This window comes from Drechmeria coniospora, chromosome 01 (genome assembly GCF_001625195.1).
Source record: "Drechmeria coniospora strain ARSEF 6962 chromosome 01, whole genome shotgun sequence".
NCBI lineage: Eukaryota > Fungi > Ascomycota > Sordariomycetes > Hypocreales > Ophiocordycipitaceae > Drechmeria > Drechmeria coniospora.
In genome coordinates, this window is record NC_054389.1 from 11516720 (window position 1) to 11533341 (window position 16622).

General features: G+C 59.6%; 5 protein-coding genes across 5 annotated transcripts; 3 read left to right on the forward strand and 2 right to left on the reverse strand.

The window, feature by feature from the left end:
* Positions 1–777: 777 nt before the first annotated feature.
* Positions 778–2898, forward strand: DCS_03065 (vacuolar segregation protein; the record flags this gene model as incomplete). The annotated part of the gene is made up of 2 exons (XM_040800389.1): positions 778–1053; positions 1132–2898. The coding sequence occupies 2 exons, from the start codon at positions 778–780 to the stop codon at positions 2896–2898; spliced, it is 2043 nt and encodes a 680-aa protein (XP_040661272.1).
* A 765-nt stretch (positions 2899–3663) lies between these two features.
* On the reverse strand, positions 3664–6467 carry DCS_03066 (Swi6; the record flags this gene model as incomplete). Its single annotated transcript, XM_040800390.1, has 3 exons — positions 3664–4277; positions 4348–6052; positions 6336–6467. The coding sequence occupies 3 exons, from the start codon at positions 6465–6467 to the stop codon at positions 3664–3666; spliced, it is 2451 nt and encodes an 816-aa protein (XP_040661273.1).
* Positions 6468–11963: 5496 nt separating this feature from the next.
* DCS_03067 (uncharacterized protein) lies at positions 11964–13056 on the forward strand (the record flags this gene model as incomplete). The annotated part of the gene is made up of 3 exons (XM_040800391.1): positions 11964–12360; positions 12429–12671; positions 12752–13056. 3 exons carry the CDS (start codon positions 11964–11966, stop codon positions 13054–13056), a joined length of 945 nt encoding a protein of 314 aa, XP_040661274.1.
* A 1498-nt stretch (positions 13057–14554) lies between these two features.
* On the forward strand, positions 14555–15688 carry DCS_03068 (uncharacterized protein; the record flags this gene model as incomplete). The annotated part of the gene is made up of 1 exon (XM_040800392.1): positions 14555–15688. The coding sequence occupies one exon, from the start codon at positions 14555–14557 to the stop codon at positions 15686–15688; it is 1134 nt and encodes a 377-aa protein (XP_040661275.1).
* Positions 15689–15724: 36 nt separating this feature from the next.
* DCS_03069 (acetyltransferase) lies at positions 15725–16519 on the reverse strand (the record flags this gene model as incomplete). The annotated part of the gene is made up of 2 exons (XM_040800393.1): positions 15725–16218; positions 16294–16519. 2 exons carry the CDS (start codon positions 16517–16519, stop codon positions 15725–15727), a joined length of 720 nt encoding a protein of 239 aa, XP_040661276.1.
* Positions 16520–16622: the final 103 nt, after the last annotated feature.

Below are 16622 nucleotides of genomic sequence, written 5' to 3' on the forward strand. Positions count from 1 at the left end.
CTCAGTAAGCCGATGGCGACATTGATAAGTTGGTGTACGGAGTACTCCGTACTGTCCAAGTAATAGTTGCAAGTACTGGTACAAGCAAGTACGTTGTAAGCAAGTACAGCAGGATAAATATGGATCCCGTGCCTCAAGTAGTACCTGGTTGTACATGTACTTGCAACTACGGTACAGTACACCTACAAGTGCCGCACATGTACAGTAGGTGCAGTTACCGGACATGTACAGTGGGTATAAGTGCTGTAAGTACAGAGTACTTGTGCTGTCCCGCAAGGCGTAGCAGAGGTGAGTATTCCAGGCACCGAGGCTTGTGACAACCTTGCCTATATTAACTGGCCAGCCGATAAGACAAGACCCGACAAAATGGGCTAGATAGAGGGGTACTCGGTTCCTGGCGGCACCCCGCACAGCAACCTCTGTACCTCTCTATGCCCAATTCTAGCCTGGCCCGTCATTCCTTCGAAACCCCCCCGGACTAGCCCGGCTGCCGTCCACGTAATTACAACACTCCGTACGAACGCTCGACTGCATTCGTACGCAACGACTCCGTTGCCAGACGACACGACACGCACGACCACGATACTGCTTTTCCTCGCCCATCCATCCATCCATCCATCCAACTACCTTCCTTCGCCGCTTCGGACGCAAGATATGCACCTCGGCTTGGCAGCGCAGCTCGAGGCGTAGCCCGACCTGGCCCGGTCGTCTCGTCCGCTCGAGCTGCTCCAGCAGTCTGCCCGTCACCCTCGCCCTTCCTGGCCGGCGCTCTCCATCATGTCTGGTCGAACGCTGGGCGGCGGCCGCATCCTCGGCAGCGGCAAGGGCCTCGCCCCGCCGACGCCGGCACCTTCCATCCCCCCTCCCTCCGGTAGCTCGCTGTCCTACTCGGAGAGCAGCAACTCTCTCGGGCCCTCCTCGCTGTCGCCGCCTGGCAGTGGCCTGACGGACCTCGGTCGAGACATTGGCGCGAGCATCAGCCTCGGGGCCCCGACGAAACGCAACGCCGCCGTCGCATCCCAGCTCGTGTGTCCCATCTGCAGCGAAGAAATGGTATGCCGCTTCCTGCCCCCCCCCCCTTGGCGAGAAGGGCCGAGTCGGATCGGCCGGGCTCGAGGCTGACGGACGCAGATGACCCTGCTCCAGCTGAATCGACACATTGACGATTTGCACCAAGAACTGGCCGAGGAGCAGCAGGACGAGGTCAAGACGTGGTTTGACAAGCAGGTCCTCAAGGCGAAGCGCTTCCAACCCCTTTCTCTCATCAACCAGAAGCTTCGAGGCTTGGACGTCTTCGAGTCCAACGAGTCGACGCCCGTGCCGACGCCAGCGGTGGCGAGCGGCGGCAAGGCCAACCTCGACGGACCCGTCGACCCGGACGAGCTCATAACACGAAGTCACTGGCAGCGATCGACGGCGTTTGATGCATGCACGGACCCTACCTGCGGCAAGAACCTCGGCCACATCAACGGCAGCATCAACTGCAGGAAATGCGGCCGCCTCTTCTGTGAAGACCACACCATGTACCAGATCAAGCTGAGCCGAAGCGCCAACCACGAACCGGTACGAGGTCACTGGGCGAGAGTGTGCGAGACCTGTTACAAGTCTAGGGAGGGCTACAACGACCACACCGGCGTCTCCGTCGACCACATGGGCGCCTTCTCCGACATCAGGCGGAAGAAGGTGGAGCGGCAGAATTTAGAAATTTCAAGGCTCGAGAAGCGCGTGACGAAACTCACGAGGCTGCTGGCCAACCAACCGGAGGCCATCGCCGGCTCCAACGGTTCCCTCCTGGGCCCCGTTTCCTCTCTCATGGGACAGAAGGACGCGCGAAAACTGCTGGAGCAATCGGTTGTGACCTGGGAGGAGGACGAATCCGTGCCCAAGTGCCCCTACTGCCTGCAGGAGTTTGGTTCCTGGACTTTCAGGCGGCATCATTGCCGCGTCTGCGGCCGCGTTGTCTGCGCGGACCCCCAAACAGCCTGCTCCTCCGAGGTGAGCTTGGATATTTCCACGGCCGCCGCTCCTCCTCCGCGGAGCCCTTCGGTGAATGGTGCGTCGCCGGAAAAAGCGCAGGCGAACGGTCTTGGCCATCTGCGGATGAGCGTGAGGATGTGCAGGGAGTGCAGCCACACCATCTTCTCCAGTCGCGACTTTGCCGCCTCGCTATTGTACAAACCGCCGGATCAGAGATCGTACGAAACCCTTCGCCAGTTCGAGCACGGCATACGCCAGCTGCTTCCGTCCTTTCACCGCGTCCTCGTCGCCCTGCAGCCGAGAAGGACGAGCACGGGCGAGACGGACCTGTCGAAACCGCCGGCGACGCATGCGCAGATCCAGGAGGCTGCCAAGATACGAAAGCGCCTGATTGACAGCTTCGGCAAGTACGCCGTGGCCGCCAAGAGGATGCGAAACCTTCACACCGACAGCTCGACCCGAAAGCGGCTGCAGGAGGCCGTCTACACCTACGCCAACGGATTCCTCCACACCAACATGCTGCCCCTCAAGAGCTTACCGCAGATTCTGAGGCACCAACCTGCCAACTCACCAGCGTCTCGCCTCCTTCCGACGCCGTCGCACTCGTCGTCGAGCCTGCGGCACACGGAACTTGCCGGTTCCGATGCGGGGTCTCAGGCGGCCAGCGAAACGAGCACGGCCGTCAGCCAGCTCGAGACGGAGGAAAAGGACATTCGGGAGCGACTCGCCGTCCTCGAGGAGCAGCAGTTCATGGTCAGGGACATGATGAAGATGGCGACGACCGCCCGCCGCTTCGAGGAAGTCACCGCCTTGGCGGGCAATCTGGACGAGCTCGACGGCGAGATTCAGCACCTCCGAAGGAGGGTCGGTGACGTCGAGCAGCGGTGGCATGGCGTCTACCGTGACAGCGCGCCCGTCTGAGCGAGGGCCGCCTCGTTGAGGGTCGGGCACGGTTGTTGTGTTGTTTCTGATTTGAATCGCGCGGTTTCGTCGCGTCGCGAAGCGTTGTTGTCGTTGCATTGCATGGCGTTGGAGGCGATTCATATTCATGACGACAAGTTGATGACGCCTTGGCTGCGTCGGGATCGAACCACGGAGTTGTACCATGGTTGGGAAGCGTTGGGAAGCGTTGTGAGGTAGCTACAAGGCCAAGTAGGCAAATTGAAACTCTATTAGACACCAATTTCACATGTCTGCTGTTACGCGAGAGAGGGTGGGCAACTGATGGTCAAAGATTTGGATACAAAGTCCATACAATTGTAAATTCGGTATCGTCTCCGTTTGGAACAGACAGACAGCGTGATACAGAAACGTTCCACTATAGAGTTTGCCTGCGGCTGCGGCTGCGGCAAGTCCGGACAAGAGAGGGTGTGCATCAACAATAACAAAATACAGTGACCGAGCGGGAAACACGAAGCACCGCCAAACCTAAACGCCGGCTCTCCCCGTCTCTTCGCTGGCCAGGCAGGAGGATCAGGGCGCATGCAAAAAATATGTACAGGACAGGAGGAAGGGCCAAAGGGTGGTGGACCAAGGAGAGATGAAAGACTGCACCAGGCTCGACGACGTCCGTACAGCCTGGGAGCCGCGTCGTAGTAGGGGGGGGAAGCAGGGGAGCGGAGGGGACAGGCCGTGAACCAACCAGGATGGATGGATCGAACCTTGCTGTGATGGCTGGCCGCGCTGCTAGTGAACGACGCCCTCGACGCCGCCGAGGAATCTCCTGACGCGGCCAATGTCGAGCTCGTCCCTCTCGCTCTCGACGGCCTTGAGGAGGCTGTCGACGACGGCGTCGACTTCCGACTCCTGCACGCCCGTGCAGAGGGCGACGACGCGGCGGTACTTGACCTCGACTTCCCGACTCTTTCCCTTGAGCGCCTGGACCATCTTGCGCGTCACGTCTCGACGGCCTTCCATGGCGCGGATGCGGGCGCGCAAGACGACGGACGAAGGCAGCATGTCCTCGAAGCCGCCGCCGGGACCCGACTCGACGGCAGCCTCGAGAATGGCGGCCAGCTCGGTCTCCCAGGAGGAGGACGGGTTCGGTTGCGAGGAGAGGGATTGCTCGTTCATGAGGCGAACCTGCTCGTCCTCGCGCGCGTGGGCGAGGTTGGCCACCATCTGGCGGGCGAGCTGCTGCTTCTTGACCGTCGCGGTGAGGTGCTCGAGGTTGCGACGGGCGTCGCCGAGCTGGGTGGACGTCGTTCGAAGAGTGGCGTGCAGGGTGTCGAGGGACGCCTGCTTCGCCTTCATCTCCTGCTGGAAGGCGGCGCCCGTTTCGCTCAGCAGGTGGGTGATGGCTGCAAGGGGTACGGTCAGCGGGCGCGCAAAGGGCGAGGGGGGCGGGGGGGCGAGGGTCGGGTCGCTCACAGGCTACGATCTCGTCGCTGCTTTCCCGGGTGCGCTGGCTCGACCCGGGCACGATCTTGTCGGCCGTGGCCTCCCCGTGGGCCTGCTCGTCGGGGTTGTCGCCGCCGATGCCGAAGTCGAGGGGCCGCAAGCCGACGCGATTGGCGATGTTGGGGTCGGCGCCGACCTCGAGCAGCTGGGAGATGATGCTTCGGTTTCCGATCCTCGCGGCGATGTTCAGGGCCGTGTCGCCGGAGCTGTCCTGGGCGTTGACGATCTCGCTCATGAAGCGGGCGATGCCCATCTTGGGCACGGCCGGCTGCGAGCCGCTCGGCAGGCCGTTGGGCGGCGCATTCTGGCTGCTGGGGACGCTGCCCTGGCGGACGACCCACTCGAGGAGGCTCTCGAGGTAGTAGCGGCTCGCGGCGTTGCGGCCCTTGACGGCGCTCGTGACGGCGATGTGGTGCAGCACGGTCCGTCCCTTCTGATCGCGGGCCTCGATGGTGCCGCCGAGAACCTCGAGCAGGTCGGGAAAGGAGCCTTGGTCCATCGAGTTGGTGACGAGGCAGGCGCGCATGAGGGCCGTCTCGCCCGAGGCGTTGACGCGATAGGGCGACGCGCCCGAGGCGATGAGGGCGCGGAGAAGGGGCATGCGGGCGAGGGTGGCGGCCCAGTGGAGCGCCGTGTGGCTCTGCGGGTCGATGGGCATGTCGAGCTCGTGAGGCGACAGGGTGCGGAGCATGTCGTGCTTGGAGACGTCGGCGGCGGCGGCGTCCATGAAGAGGGTCATGAGCATGCTGCGCTTCGTCTCGACGTCGGCCGACATGTCGTAGGGCAGAGGCGGGACGGGGCCGTGGCCGGCGTCGGCGGCTCCGGACCGGTCGTGGACGGTGCTCTGGGTGTACATGAAGGACTCGTTGGGCTCGGTCGGCGAGCCGGGATAGGCGGTGCCGTAGACGTCCATGGCGGGACCGTAGGCCCCGAAGCTGTCCGAGGGCGTCATGGCCACGCGCTGGCGCTTCCTCGGGGGCTCAGCCTCGGCCAGGACGGGCCCGCCGTTCCGCTGGGTCGAGTAGGTCGAGTCGGCCGGGTGGCCGCCGTCGGAGGCGTAGCTCTGCTGCGAGTCGGCCGGGTAGTACTCGGCCTGCTGCTGCTGCTGCTGCTGCTGATGCTGCATCGAGGACTGGCGGCTGAAGCTGGGCGGTCGGGTCGGGCCGTCGCGGTTCCTCGGCCCCGGAGAATCGAAGCGAGCCTTGCTGATGGCGGCGACGGCGTGCGAGGCGGTGCTCGAGATGTTCTTGAAGAAGGTGCCGGAGAGGCCGTTGGGCCGGCCGTCGACGGTCGAGTTGTAGAGACGCTTCCTCTGGGCGGCCATGGCCTGCTCCTTGGTGGGCGTGTTGAAGTCGCCCTGGCCGGCGACGCCGCCGTCCTGGCCCATGTCGTAGGTCAGGAGGGGTCGCAGGAGTTCCTCGACGCCGTACTGGCGGCAGACCTCGACGCCGCGCTCGAACTGGATCCAGGTGCCCTGGTACTTTCCGTAGCCGCCCTGGACCTTTTCGTGCTCGCCCGTCTGGATCTCCTTTTCGAGTATCTTGGTGCGCTTGCCCTTGTCGACGCCGGCCACCTTGAGGATCTGGGTGGCATTGAGCCAGGAATCTTGGCGACGGCGCATGACGGCGACGCTGTTGACCTCCATCTCGTAGACGTCGACGCCGGAATAGGAGGCCTAGATGGGGGAGGACACGGGTCAGCAGGCCATCGAACTCGACGCCGGCACGAGGCAGCCGAAGGATTCGGAGGGGGGGGGTTTGGAGGGGAGGGGAGATTCGGAGGGGAGGGGAGATTCGGAGGGGAGGGGAGATTCGGAGGGGAGGGGAGATTCGGAGGGGAGGGGAGATTCGGAGGGGAGGGGAGATTCGGAGGGGAGGGGAGATTCGGAGGGGAGGGGAGATTCGGAGGGGAGGGGAGATTCGGAGGGGAGGGGGAGTCGGAGGGGGAGGGGATCGTACCGAGTAGATCTGGGGCCCGTCGGTGGCGCCATGGAAGCTGGCGTGAAACGAGGCCGAGTGCCTCGGTTGCGATGGTTGGCTCATGCTCATCGAAAAGGACTGCTGCGAGGAGGGCAGGGCCGACGGGGTCATGGAGGGGATCGTTTGTGCTGGGCCGCACGAGCCGGAGCCGGTGGCGAGAGGAAAGCAGGAGAAGGCTCGTCGGGGAAAAAGGGCAGAGTGCCAAGGGGCACGATGGTTGGGCCAGGAGGCGATGCCAGCGTAGCGTCGACGTCGGGTGAGGCCAGGTCGAAGGCGATGCGGGTGCGGCAACGTCGGGCCTCGCGTCGGTTCAATGCGCTCCCGCGTCCTGTCGTCGTCGGCGGCTGCGTGCGACGGAAGCGGGTGGACGGGTGCGTCGGGGTTCGTCGGTCGGGTTGCGTTGTTGAATGAGGGAAGTGAAGGTTGGATGAAATGGCGGAGAGGAGGAGGCGCGCGTCAATTCTGGCGGGTGTCTTACGAAGCAGTCGGTATTAGCGTCCCTCTTTTTTTTTCTCGACGATGCAAGCACACCAATCTGTCCGCAGCCGTGCCAAGGGAGGGAGGGGCCGACCAGGGACGTGGCAAACGAAGGGGCTCCGCTCCCATCAGCTGGGGCGGCGGCAGGGCAGTCGAACGAAGCTCGGCATCAAGTCGAAAAGTATGTGCAATCGCTCGAGGACGTTTGTGCTTCTACGGAGTACTTCTCTGCTCATTCTCCATCGGTGCCGCACTTGTCCGACGACTCCTCCACGTCCCTCGACGAGGCTACGTACCCGGCAGATTCCCACCTCGGCCAGGGATTTACGCAGATTTATGGTGCATTCACGTTCGTGCCACGCATTATGGCTAGGTAGGCATTACATTCGCTCGCTCGCGATTGGCAGAGGACGCCGAGCATACAAGCCATCCGATGGACGAGCCGGTGGATGATGCATCTGGCCAGGGTGAGACCATGTACCTGGACAAGACAAGGCGAGGCTATCGAGATGAGGTGCGGAGACTGGCCTCATTGGCCGATGCAAAGGAAATCGTCAGACATGTGCCAGCCTTGGGTGTTGGCGGCTCAGGCTGCGGTGCAATATTAGCAGGAGAATAGTACGACGAGTGCGAGGGCGGAGGGCGCGTTGATGGAATGTCTCTCGACGGCGAGATCAATTACAGGAGACGTGTCGGTTTCGTGATGGGGACGTGTTGAGTTCGCGCGACCTGCATGAAATGGTCGCGTTGAGGGGTGCGCGCGGGGCTTTGGCCTGCGGGCATTGGATGGGATTGGATGGGAGCTGGCCATTCCCAGTGGCTCGTGCCTGTGCTGGTCGGGTCGAGGGCCAGTAAGTACAGTAGAGTACGGTAGAGTACAGCACCGTAGAGTACAGTAGAGTGCAGCACAGTACTAGTAGAGTGCAGCACAGTACAGTACAGCACAGTACAGCACAGTACAGCACAGCACAGCACAGCACAGCACAGCACAGCACAGCACAGTACTAGTAGAGTGCAGCACAGTACTACACAGCACAGCACAGCACAGCACAGCACAGCACAGCACAGCACAGCACAGCACAGCACAGCACAGCACAGCACAGTCCTAGTAGAGTGCAGCACAGTACAGCACAGCACAGTACAGCACAGTACAGCACAGCACAGCACAGTACTAGTAGAGTGCAGCACAGTACAGCACAGCACAGCACAGTACAGCACAGCACTGCACAGCACAGCACAGCACAGCACAGCAAAGTAGAGTACAGTAGAGTGCAGCACAGGAATTACAGTAACAGGTAGTAGAATGCAGCACAGTACTTGCAGTAGAGTGCAGTACAGTACTTGCAGTAGAGTGCAGTACAGTAGTGCAGTAGAGTGCAGCACAGTACTTACAGTAGAGTGCAGCACAGTACTTACACAGTAGAGTGCAGCACAACACAGTATTGTACAGAACGGTACAAGTGCAGCTACAGTACAGGTAACGATACTAGGTACTAGGTACCTACTAGTACCTACTACTTTCCAGTAGGCTAGTAGTTGTAGCAGCAAGTGCGGAGTGAGTGGACGCTCCCATTGCTACAAGGGACCATTATACGGGGACCATTGCACGGAGTACCTGCACTGTACTTGCAACCCTCGTATACACCTACAGAGGAGCTGCTCAGAACTATAATGATTACGGCGAACAAGTGCGTGCAAGTTCGTACCCTCTCGCGATATTATAAGCACTACTCCGTACCATGCTCAGAGACAAGCTCCCACTGTCTCATACCTCCAGTGTTCACGCACGCACACGCCCGCTGTACTTTCCACCCTCCTACAGAGGAGCTGCTCAGAACTATAATGATTACGGCGAACAAGTGCGTGCAAGTTCGTACCCTCTCGCGATATAAGCACCACTCCGTACAATGCTCAGAGACAAGCACCCACTGTCTCACGCCTCTAGTGTTGACGCACGCACACGCCCGTTCCCACTCCCTCACACACATTCTCTCCCCCACACACTCACACACTCTCCCCCACACACTCACATTCTCTCCCCCACACACTCACACTCTTCCCCCCCACACTCATTCACATTCTCTCCATTCTCTGCGATCGGAGACGAATAGCCCGGCAGGGCGAGTGCAGGGTTCCCGGCGCCTTGCCAAGGAGCAGGAGGGTTCGGTATTGTTCTTGCTTCCTCGTGCTAGTCAAAGCACGGAGCACTCGATACGCCATACCTGCGCACCACGTGCACGTACAGCAAGGCAAGCACCTAGCAGGCATTCCATGTTCTTTGAGCCTTCGGTATCGGTATTCCTCCGAACCAGCAGAAACCTGCCTTTGTTATGCATGCGCATGCCACGTGATTAATTATAGAGTTTATGTACCCCGAATATCGACGGGCGATTGGGGAGGGGAGAGAAAGAGGCAAGATCTGGTGGCGAGCGGCGTTGCTGGGCTGGGAGGAATTACATTACAGTACGGAGTACTCGCAGCCTTGATGCGGACAGGCTCGGCCATGCTCGTTAGCACTCCTCGCTCGCCTTGGTGCGCAGGCGCTAATACCCAGGCCCGTCCGCATGTGCAAGAGAATGCAGGACGAGGTGCACCGTCGGCGACGCGTCAGTGACCTTGGGGCGTGGCCCTTTGGCTGTTGCGTGCCGACATGCGACCTCTCAAGTCGTTGATCGTCTCCTCACCTGCCAAGTGGCGAACAACCAACTGTACGGACGGATACATCGGCGAGCTCTCGCACGTGCGATGCCGCCATGGGAGTCATGCGTCTTCGGCGCTCTCCGGGCGATGCACGCATGGCTCGCCACTCATGATGCATCCATCATCGATTCTTCCAACCCAAGTTGACGGTTGACGGTTGACGGTGGATCGGCCGCATGAGAAATAAATTCGGACGACAGGTTACAGTTACAGCCAGTTCATGGGTGGGACGACGTGGAGTATGCACATTCATTGCCGTCACAGCGCCAATCGTGCGCTGCCCAGCACACTCTAAGTACACCGCGGGACTGTTCCAGGTGTGCCGCACGCCGGATGGCCGTCAATAGTGGTGTGCCGTAAACTGCATGTGTAGCGTAACGTGCACTAGCAATGCCAAGCACCCGGGTGTTGATTCGGGGAGGGGCATCATGCTCATTCATGCCCGCCCGGGGCCTGTTTCAGAGCAGGAAAATCGAGCGACGAAATCTCAGCAACTGACTTGTACGGGTACTATTTTCGGGAGTGCTGAAATTATACGTCAGAGTGCCCCTGCAGGTCTACCTCGCCGCAGCATCTGCACACTCCTCGCCGCTCTCTCTCGTTTCTCACGAGTCCTGCGCATGGACGCCAGATGATGGCGGTGACGAGAGTGTCATGCTGCCATGGGAGGGGCGGGGCAGGATAACGGAGGAGCGGCGCAACGGAAGCAAGATCTGAATGACAGGACTGGCCGTGTCGGCGTTTCGTCCAACTACCTTTCCGAATACTGGCATGTTGGGGCGACGGCACGCACGGGCACATGCGCACCACGTGCACGCGCAGCACGAACATGCAGGTGAAGGATACGATGATCGGAAGATGGACGAAACGCCGACACGGGCAGCCGTTTACATGCACTGTAGGTATATGCAGTATATAGATGGGGTCCATACTGTGCTCTGTGCCTGACACATCCACTAATATTACTAGGTACTAGTATTACACACATAAGTACTGTACGGAGTACGTGCACATGAAATACGCACATACGTGTAGATTAAATACACACATACGTGTAGATAAAATACACACATACGTGTAGATAAAATACACACATACGTGTACATGAAATACACACATGCAGTACGTGTACAAGTGCATGGCCAACTGCAGAGTACACAGGCACACGATACACCTGTTACTCCGTACAAGGTTGTGTACTAGGTTAGTAGGCTGCGAAACACCATGCAGGGCCCTGCCCATTAATGTCCGTGCATGTTAGTGGCGCGTAGGAGTCAAGACACCCTCTACTACTTGCACGGAGTAGGTGTGCTCCGTATATTTCTCCGTAATACCGATTGCTGCACCGTTCCCCAGATGATGGGCCACTTGCCGCACCACCCATGGCCATGGCAATGCGCGGAAGACATGTACTTGCATGTACTTGTACGGAGTACGGAGTACATCTACACTGACTTGTGGGGTAGGTGTACAAGTGAGCAGGTACACCTACATGTAGCTACAGTAGAACTACAGAGTACAATACAACTATACAGCGCTGTACGGAGTATTATACTAGAGCACTTTCTAGGTGCAAGTAAGTATTGTACTACTGTATAGTTCTCAAGTACATGTACGGAGTGGTTGCAAATAAGTACATGTACGGAGTGGTTGCAAATAAGCACATGTACGAAGTGGTTGCAAATAAGTACAGGTACGGAGTGGTTGCAAGCAAGTGCAAGTGAAAAAGTACAAGCGAGCGCATGCAAGCAAGTACAACTACATGCAGTACGTGCACAGGTACATGTGTACCTCACCCGGCACCCTATTGGTCGCCGCCCTCGACTCGTACTAGCACGCTACCGACCTGCTTACTGTACACCACTCCGTGCTTTCAAGCCCATGGTGTTCAGTTCATCCTCCTCCACCATCACTCACCACCATTGCGGGCCCCCCCCTAGTCGTGCTCAGCGACCCTCAATCCCGCGAGGTACCCGCTCCCCTAGTTTCAGAATGACGAGTTCCTCGTACCCGTCAAGCATCCTCGGTAGGAGACAGCCCATGGTCCGTTCATGAAGTCTTGCGCATTAACCCTTCATTAGACTAATTCGTCGCCCTATCCGACCTCCGCCCGTTTGCTGTGCATGCGAGACGACGATGCATGGCATCACGACACGAGGTGCGACGAGCCTAACCGGCGAAGCAATCAAGTCCGTCGGTCGCCTCGTTGCAACCATGTACCGACCTCCCCTTGGCGGCATGCCTGCCGTCATGCAAGCGTGGAGTGAAGATGTTATATAAAGCAAGCACAGGGTGCCCACGCAACGTCGCAGCCCCCTTTCCCCCATCAGACACCGTCCGCAGCGAAGCCCTTTTTCTCCTTCGCAAAGTCAAGCAACGCAACCTCACCGCATCTACTCGACCCATCACGGACCGTCCAAAGTCTTCACCATGCGCTCCAACATCCTCGCACTCGCCGCCGCGCCCCTGATCCTGTTGGCTCAGGCAAACGGGCGCGACATGGGACCGACGAACAAGGCGCCCGCCAACGTCGACCCCAGCTTCAACGGCAACACCATCGACGTCGATCCCAGCGTCGCCCAAAACGGCCCCGGCGGCGTCCCCCCCCCCACGGCGGTCGATGAGGTCGACGCCATCGATGGCAACCAAATCAACTCCGTCCCCGCCCCCGGTGGCCCCGGCGTCGCTCCTCCCGCCGGCGGCCCGGGCGATGACACCAACGGCCAGCACATCCAACACGCTGGCCCCCCCGGCGGCCCCGTCCCCGTGCCTCCTCCCGCCGGCGGCCAGGTTGATGCCACCCATGGACAGCAGAACCCCCCCGCCGGTCCCCCGCCGGTCCCCCCGCTGGTCCCCCCGGCGGCCCCGACGTCGACATCTCTGGCCTGCCCAAAGCTTGCAAGGCCAGCTGCGGCGCCATCGCCGAGACCATCCAGGGCTGCATGAACAGCATCCAGGCGAATTCGCGCCAGGGCGCCCCGAGCCAGGTGGACGAGAGCCAACTGGAGGACTTGACGCACAAGGCGATGCAGTGCATCTGCAGCAATCCGGCCGCCGACCTGACCAAGTCCTTTACCCCCTGCGTCGAGTGCCTTCGCACCAACACGCCCGGCGCAGAGGCCGAGTCTATCGACCAAGGTTCGTGCTTCCCTTGACCCCCACGCGCATGCCCTTTCGCGTTGCATCTCTGCTAACCGGCCTTCCTTCGCCTCGAATAGTCATCCAGACTTTCCAGGCCCAGTGCCAAGCTCACAGCGGCTCGACCCAAGCCCCGCGGCCGGGCGAGAGCCAGGTCGTGCCGCCGCCGCCGGCTTCCACAAACACGCCGTACCCCGGAGAGTCTCCTGCCGAGAAGTACCCTGCCGACAGCTACCCCCCCGAGACTGGCGTCCACGGCGTCAACTCGACCCTCCGCGGCAACTCGACTGGCGTCACCGTCTCGCAAGCCGTCGGACGTCTCCCCGCCGCCGACGCTCTCCTGTACGCCGTCGGCCTCATCGCCACGGCATTTTTCATGCTCTAAGCGGATGGCCGTCGAAGTCGAGTCGGGCTCTCCGGTGCAGCATCCTGTCTGGTGTCCATTGCTGTTGTACTGCTTATTTACCCTTGGGTCGTTGCGTAATACGCTGAAGACGCCTGTTGAAAAGGAGTTTGATCAAAAGTAGTTGGGTAAAATGAAATCATGATTGCGGTTAGACAAGTTCATGACATGTACCGTGCATGGTTCACAATTGGATGAGCCATTGACACTGTGCGTCACGCACCAGTTACTGTACTGTATTCTTCCTCGTCCACAGTACGGAGTCATTCTACGGAGTACGGAATAATACAGACTCCGTAGGTACATGCACCGCTAGATCTACTGTACAGTGATTAATACCCCTACAGTATACCCGTAATTGATGCCTGCTTACTACTAGGTACCTAGTAGGTACGCACCCACCACCATAAGCGCCTCCCTTCCTCTACAGTAAGTGCTGTGATGCCTACGCCGTGCGACGTTCTTGTACAAGTACTTACGGATTACAGTACTTGGTTGTACTTGCACGTACTCCAACTACCCGTATAAGTACTGTGCTTCGTACAAGTACCGCATGTACCCACGGAGGAATACTCCGTGGGTACTCCGTAGTGTACGGAGCACTTACAAGCAAAGCAATTTCGTTGTACTTACGGATCATGATACAGTACGTAAAAATAGTATACTTCAGGTGGCATCATACGTACTGTAATTACAGTCCAGTCAGTGTGTACTGTAGGTGTACTTGAGTTCATGCAAGTCCTTGTTGGAAGTTGCACAGACTACGGAGTAATTACTTGCGGCGCACATGGACCTGTTGCACTAGTACTTGTACCTAAGTACAGCAAAGTACCCGGTACTGGCAAGCATCTTCTGCACTGTACGGAATACTGTTCCCGTACTTACGTAGTAATACGGAGGAGTGAGTGTAAGTAAGTACTCCGTATTCCGCATTACAAGGTACTGTACGGAGTAAAGCTGCGTACTAGGTACCTACTGTGCAACATGTATGTACCAACATGTACTTATGTACCAACATGCAAGTACGGAGTACTCCGTACAGTACGTTGCAATTACAGTACAGCAAGTACTTAGGTGCACTTGTACTTACAGCTCCAGCTCCACAGGGAGTACTTGCAGCTATTACTTAATATGCACACTTGTACTTAAGTAGTTATACGGAGTTCGGAGTAATACTCCGTACTTACATATGCATGTAAACCTAATGCAAGTACTCCGTACCGAGTGTGCTCTCCGTGCCTGGACTTCCTTCTCCGTACCCGTAGACAGCGTTTCTCCAAACCTCATTTGCTTGTTCCTCCAATGCCTACCTCAGGCGCCTCCTCCAATGCCTACCTCAGGCGCCTCAGTGCCTCGCCATTCTTCGGTGATGCCCCCTTGCCGTTTGTGATACCGCTCTTCCGCCGTCCGCGAGGGTCAGGCAGGTAACCAAGTCAATCATACCTGCAACCGAAACCCACCAGCCCCGACAACCATCACGATGGCCCCCCCAGCCGGCCCCGTGCCGTCCACGCTCTCGCCCGTCCACCTGTATCGGCACCTCCTCCGCGAGGTTTCCTACTTGCCTCCAGCTTTTCGTCCCGCCATCTCCTCCGTCATCCACGCCCGCTTCCACCGACATGGCACCGTGGACAAGAGGGCCAAGGCACATCTTGTTCGTGCCAGGAATGTGCTCCGCACCCTCCGCGCGGCCAACAGCGGCGACAAGGCGGCCATGGGCGGCCTCATGGCCCGGGCCTTTGGGAGATCCGGTCGTCGAAGGCGGGATCTCCTCCTTCAGTTCGCCAAATTCCAAGGTCCCGGCGACTGGGGAGCGCTGGAGGCCCTCTTGGACAAGACGCCCGCTTGCCAGGATGCGTCGACGACGTCGACGACGCCAACACGCCCAATCGACGAGCCGAGAGCTCCGGGGAAGCGCAGGCATCTCTTCCTCGAGAAGTGGGACCTGGAGAAACTGACGCAGTTCCTCCACTCGCAGAAGCAGCAGCAAGGACGCACCAAGTCCACGACGAGCTGGCTCGGCTCCGTCAAGAGCACCGATCAGAACCAGCTCATCCCTGAACGCAACATATGGGGCAAGCCGCCGGCCGAAAGCCTCGTCCGAACCAAGAGGGCCAAGTGGTGGAAGCGAACCGTCGACAAAATGATGCCGCCCCTCGGCAGAGGCGAATGGGACCTCCTCGCTCGGCTGAGCGACGGCGCGCAGGAAGAGAGGGAATGGGCCATTCCCGAGAGACGCCAGCCGGCGATGCCTCTCTCCCCGTCCGAGACGACATCGTCGTCGGCCTCTTTCCACTGGGAGCCGTGGGCCCGGCAGCCGGCCGCCGTCGTCGAACGGGAAAACTCTCTTCCCAGACAGCTTCGATCCGGCGGCAGGGCCCTCGGTCCCTACGGCGGCAAGAAGCACAAAACCCTCGTCTCCTCTCGATGGTTCCAAAGGGCCTACAACAGGATTTGGCAGCTGTCGCCGATCACGAGCCAAGACCCGAATACGCTCCGGTATTCTTTTCAGTGGGGGGCCGTGCAATCGAAGCTGCCCCGGCCGACCAAGGCACAGCTCGACATATTCCAAGGCGTGGACGCGCGAGGTCGCAAGATTGACGGCACGTCTTGAGGCCCCTTTAGATTCTCCGTACCTCTCACCCCTGGTCTAATCCAGGAGGTGAGCTAGCGTCTCCAGACGGGAGCCATCGACGCGCATTCCCAGCCACTCATCCTGGCTCTGGGCCCCGATGCTCCGGTAGAACTTGATGCTCGGCTCATTCCACTTGAGGACGGCCCACTCCAACCGACCGCCCTTCATGGCGATGACCTGCTTGGCGAGCTCGACGAGCAGCCGCTTGCCGTACCCCTTGCCTCGCGCCGCCGGCTGCACGAACAGGTCCTCGAGGTAGATGCCCGGTCGGGACCGCCAGGTGCTGTAATTGTAAAAGTACAGCGCCATGCCAACTGCCCTAGCCTCAGGCGAGAAGAGCAACAGGCAACGGGCAGGGCGCGCCGCCGATGTTGGCTCTAGCTCGGGGCCGCCGTTGGACGACGCAAACGCAATGGTACTCTCCAACGTCTCGACCGTGGCCTCGACGGCATCCGGCTCCTTTTCATAGTCGGCGAGACCCCGGATAAGCTCCAAGATGGCGGGGGCATCTGCGACAGTGAGCCGTCCGTTATATGGGGCGCCAACTCGTCGACGGCGGAGGAAGATGGGAGGCTGAAGCATACCTTTGCGAATGGCGTGTCGGACTGTAACGTCGGGAGACGACATGATCTGCTCAAACCGACTTTCAGCGAACAACAGATCGGGTATACCCCGTTGTTCAGAGAATGAGCCGCCGCAATGGACGGCAAAGGACTCGTGCTGGCTGGGTTCGGCAGAGTATCCTGCTCTTGTTGTCGTTTGCCATCCTTTTCTGCGTGAGGCGGTGTCGCCGCACGTCGGGGGGTTCATGATGCAATATGGCGGGGTAATATGGCGGGGCATGCAGCATGCGAGCCAAGAGTGCAATAATGGTGCAGTCTCGATGCCAAAAGGCTCACCTTGCACCCTACCC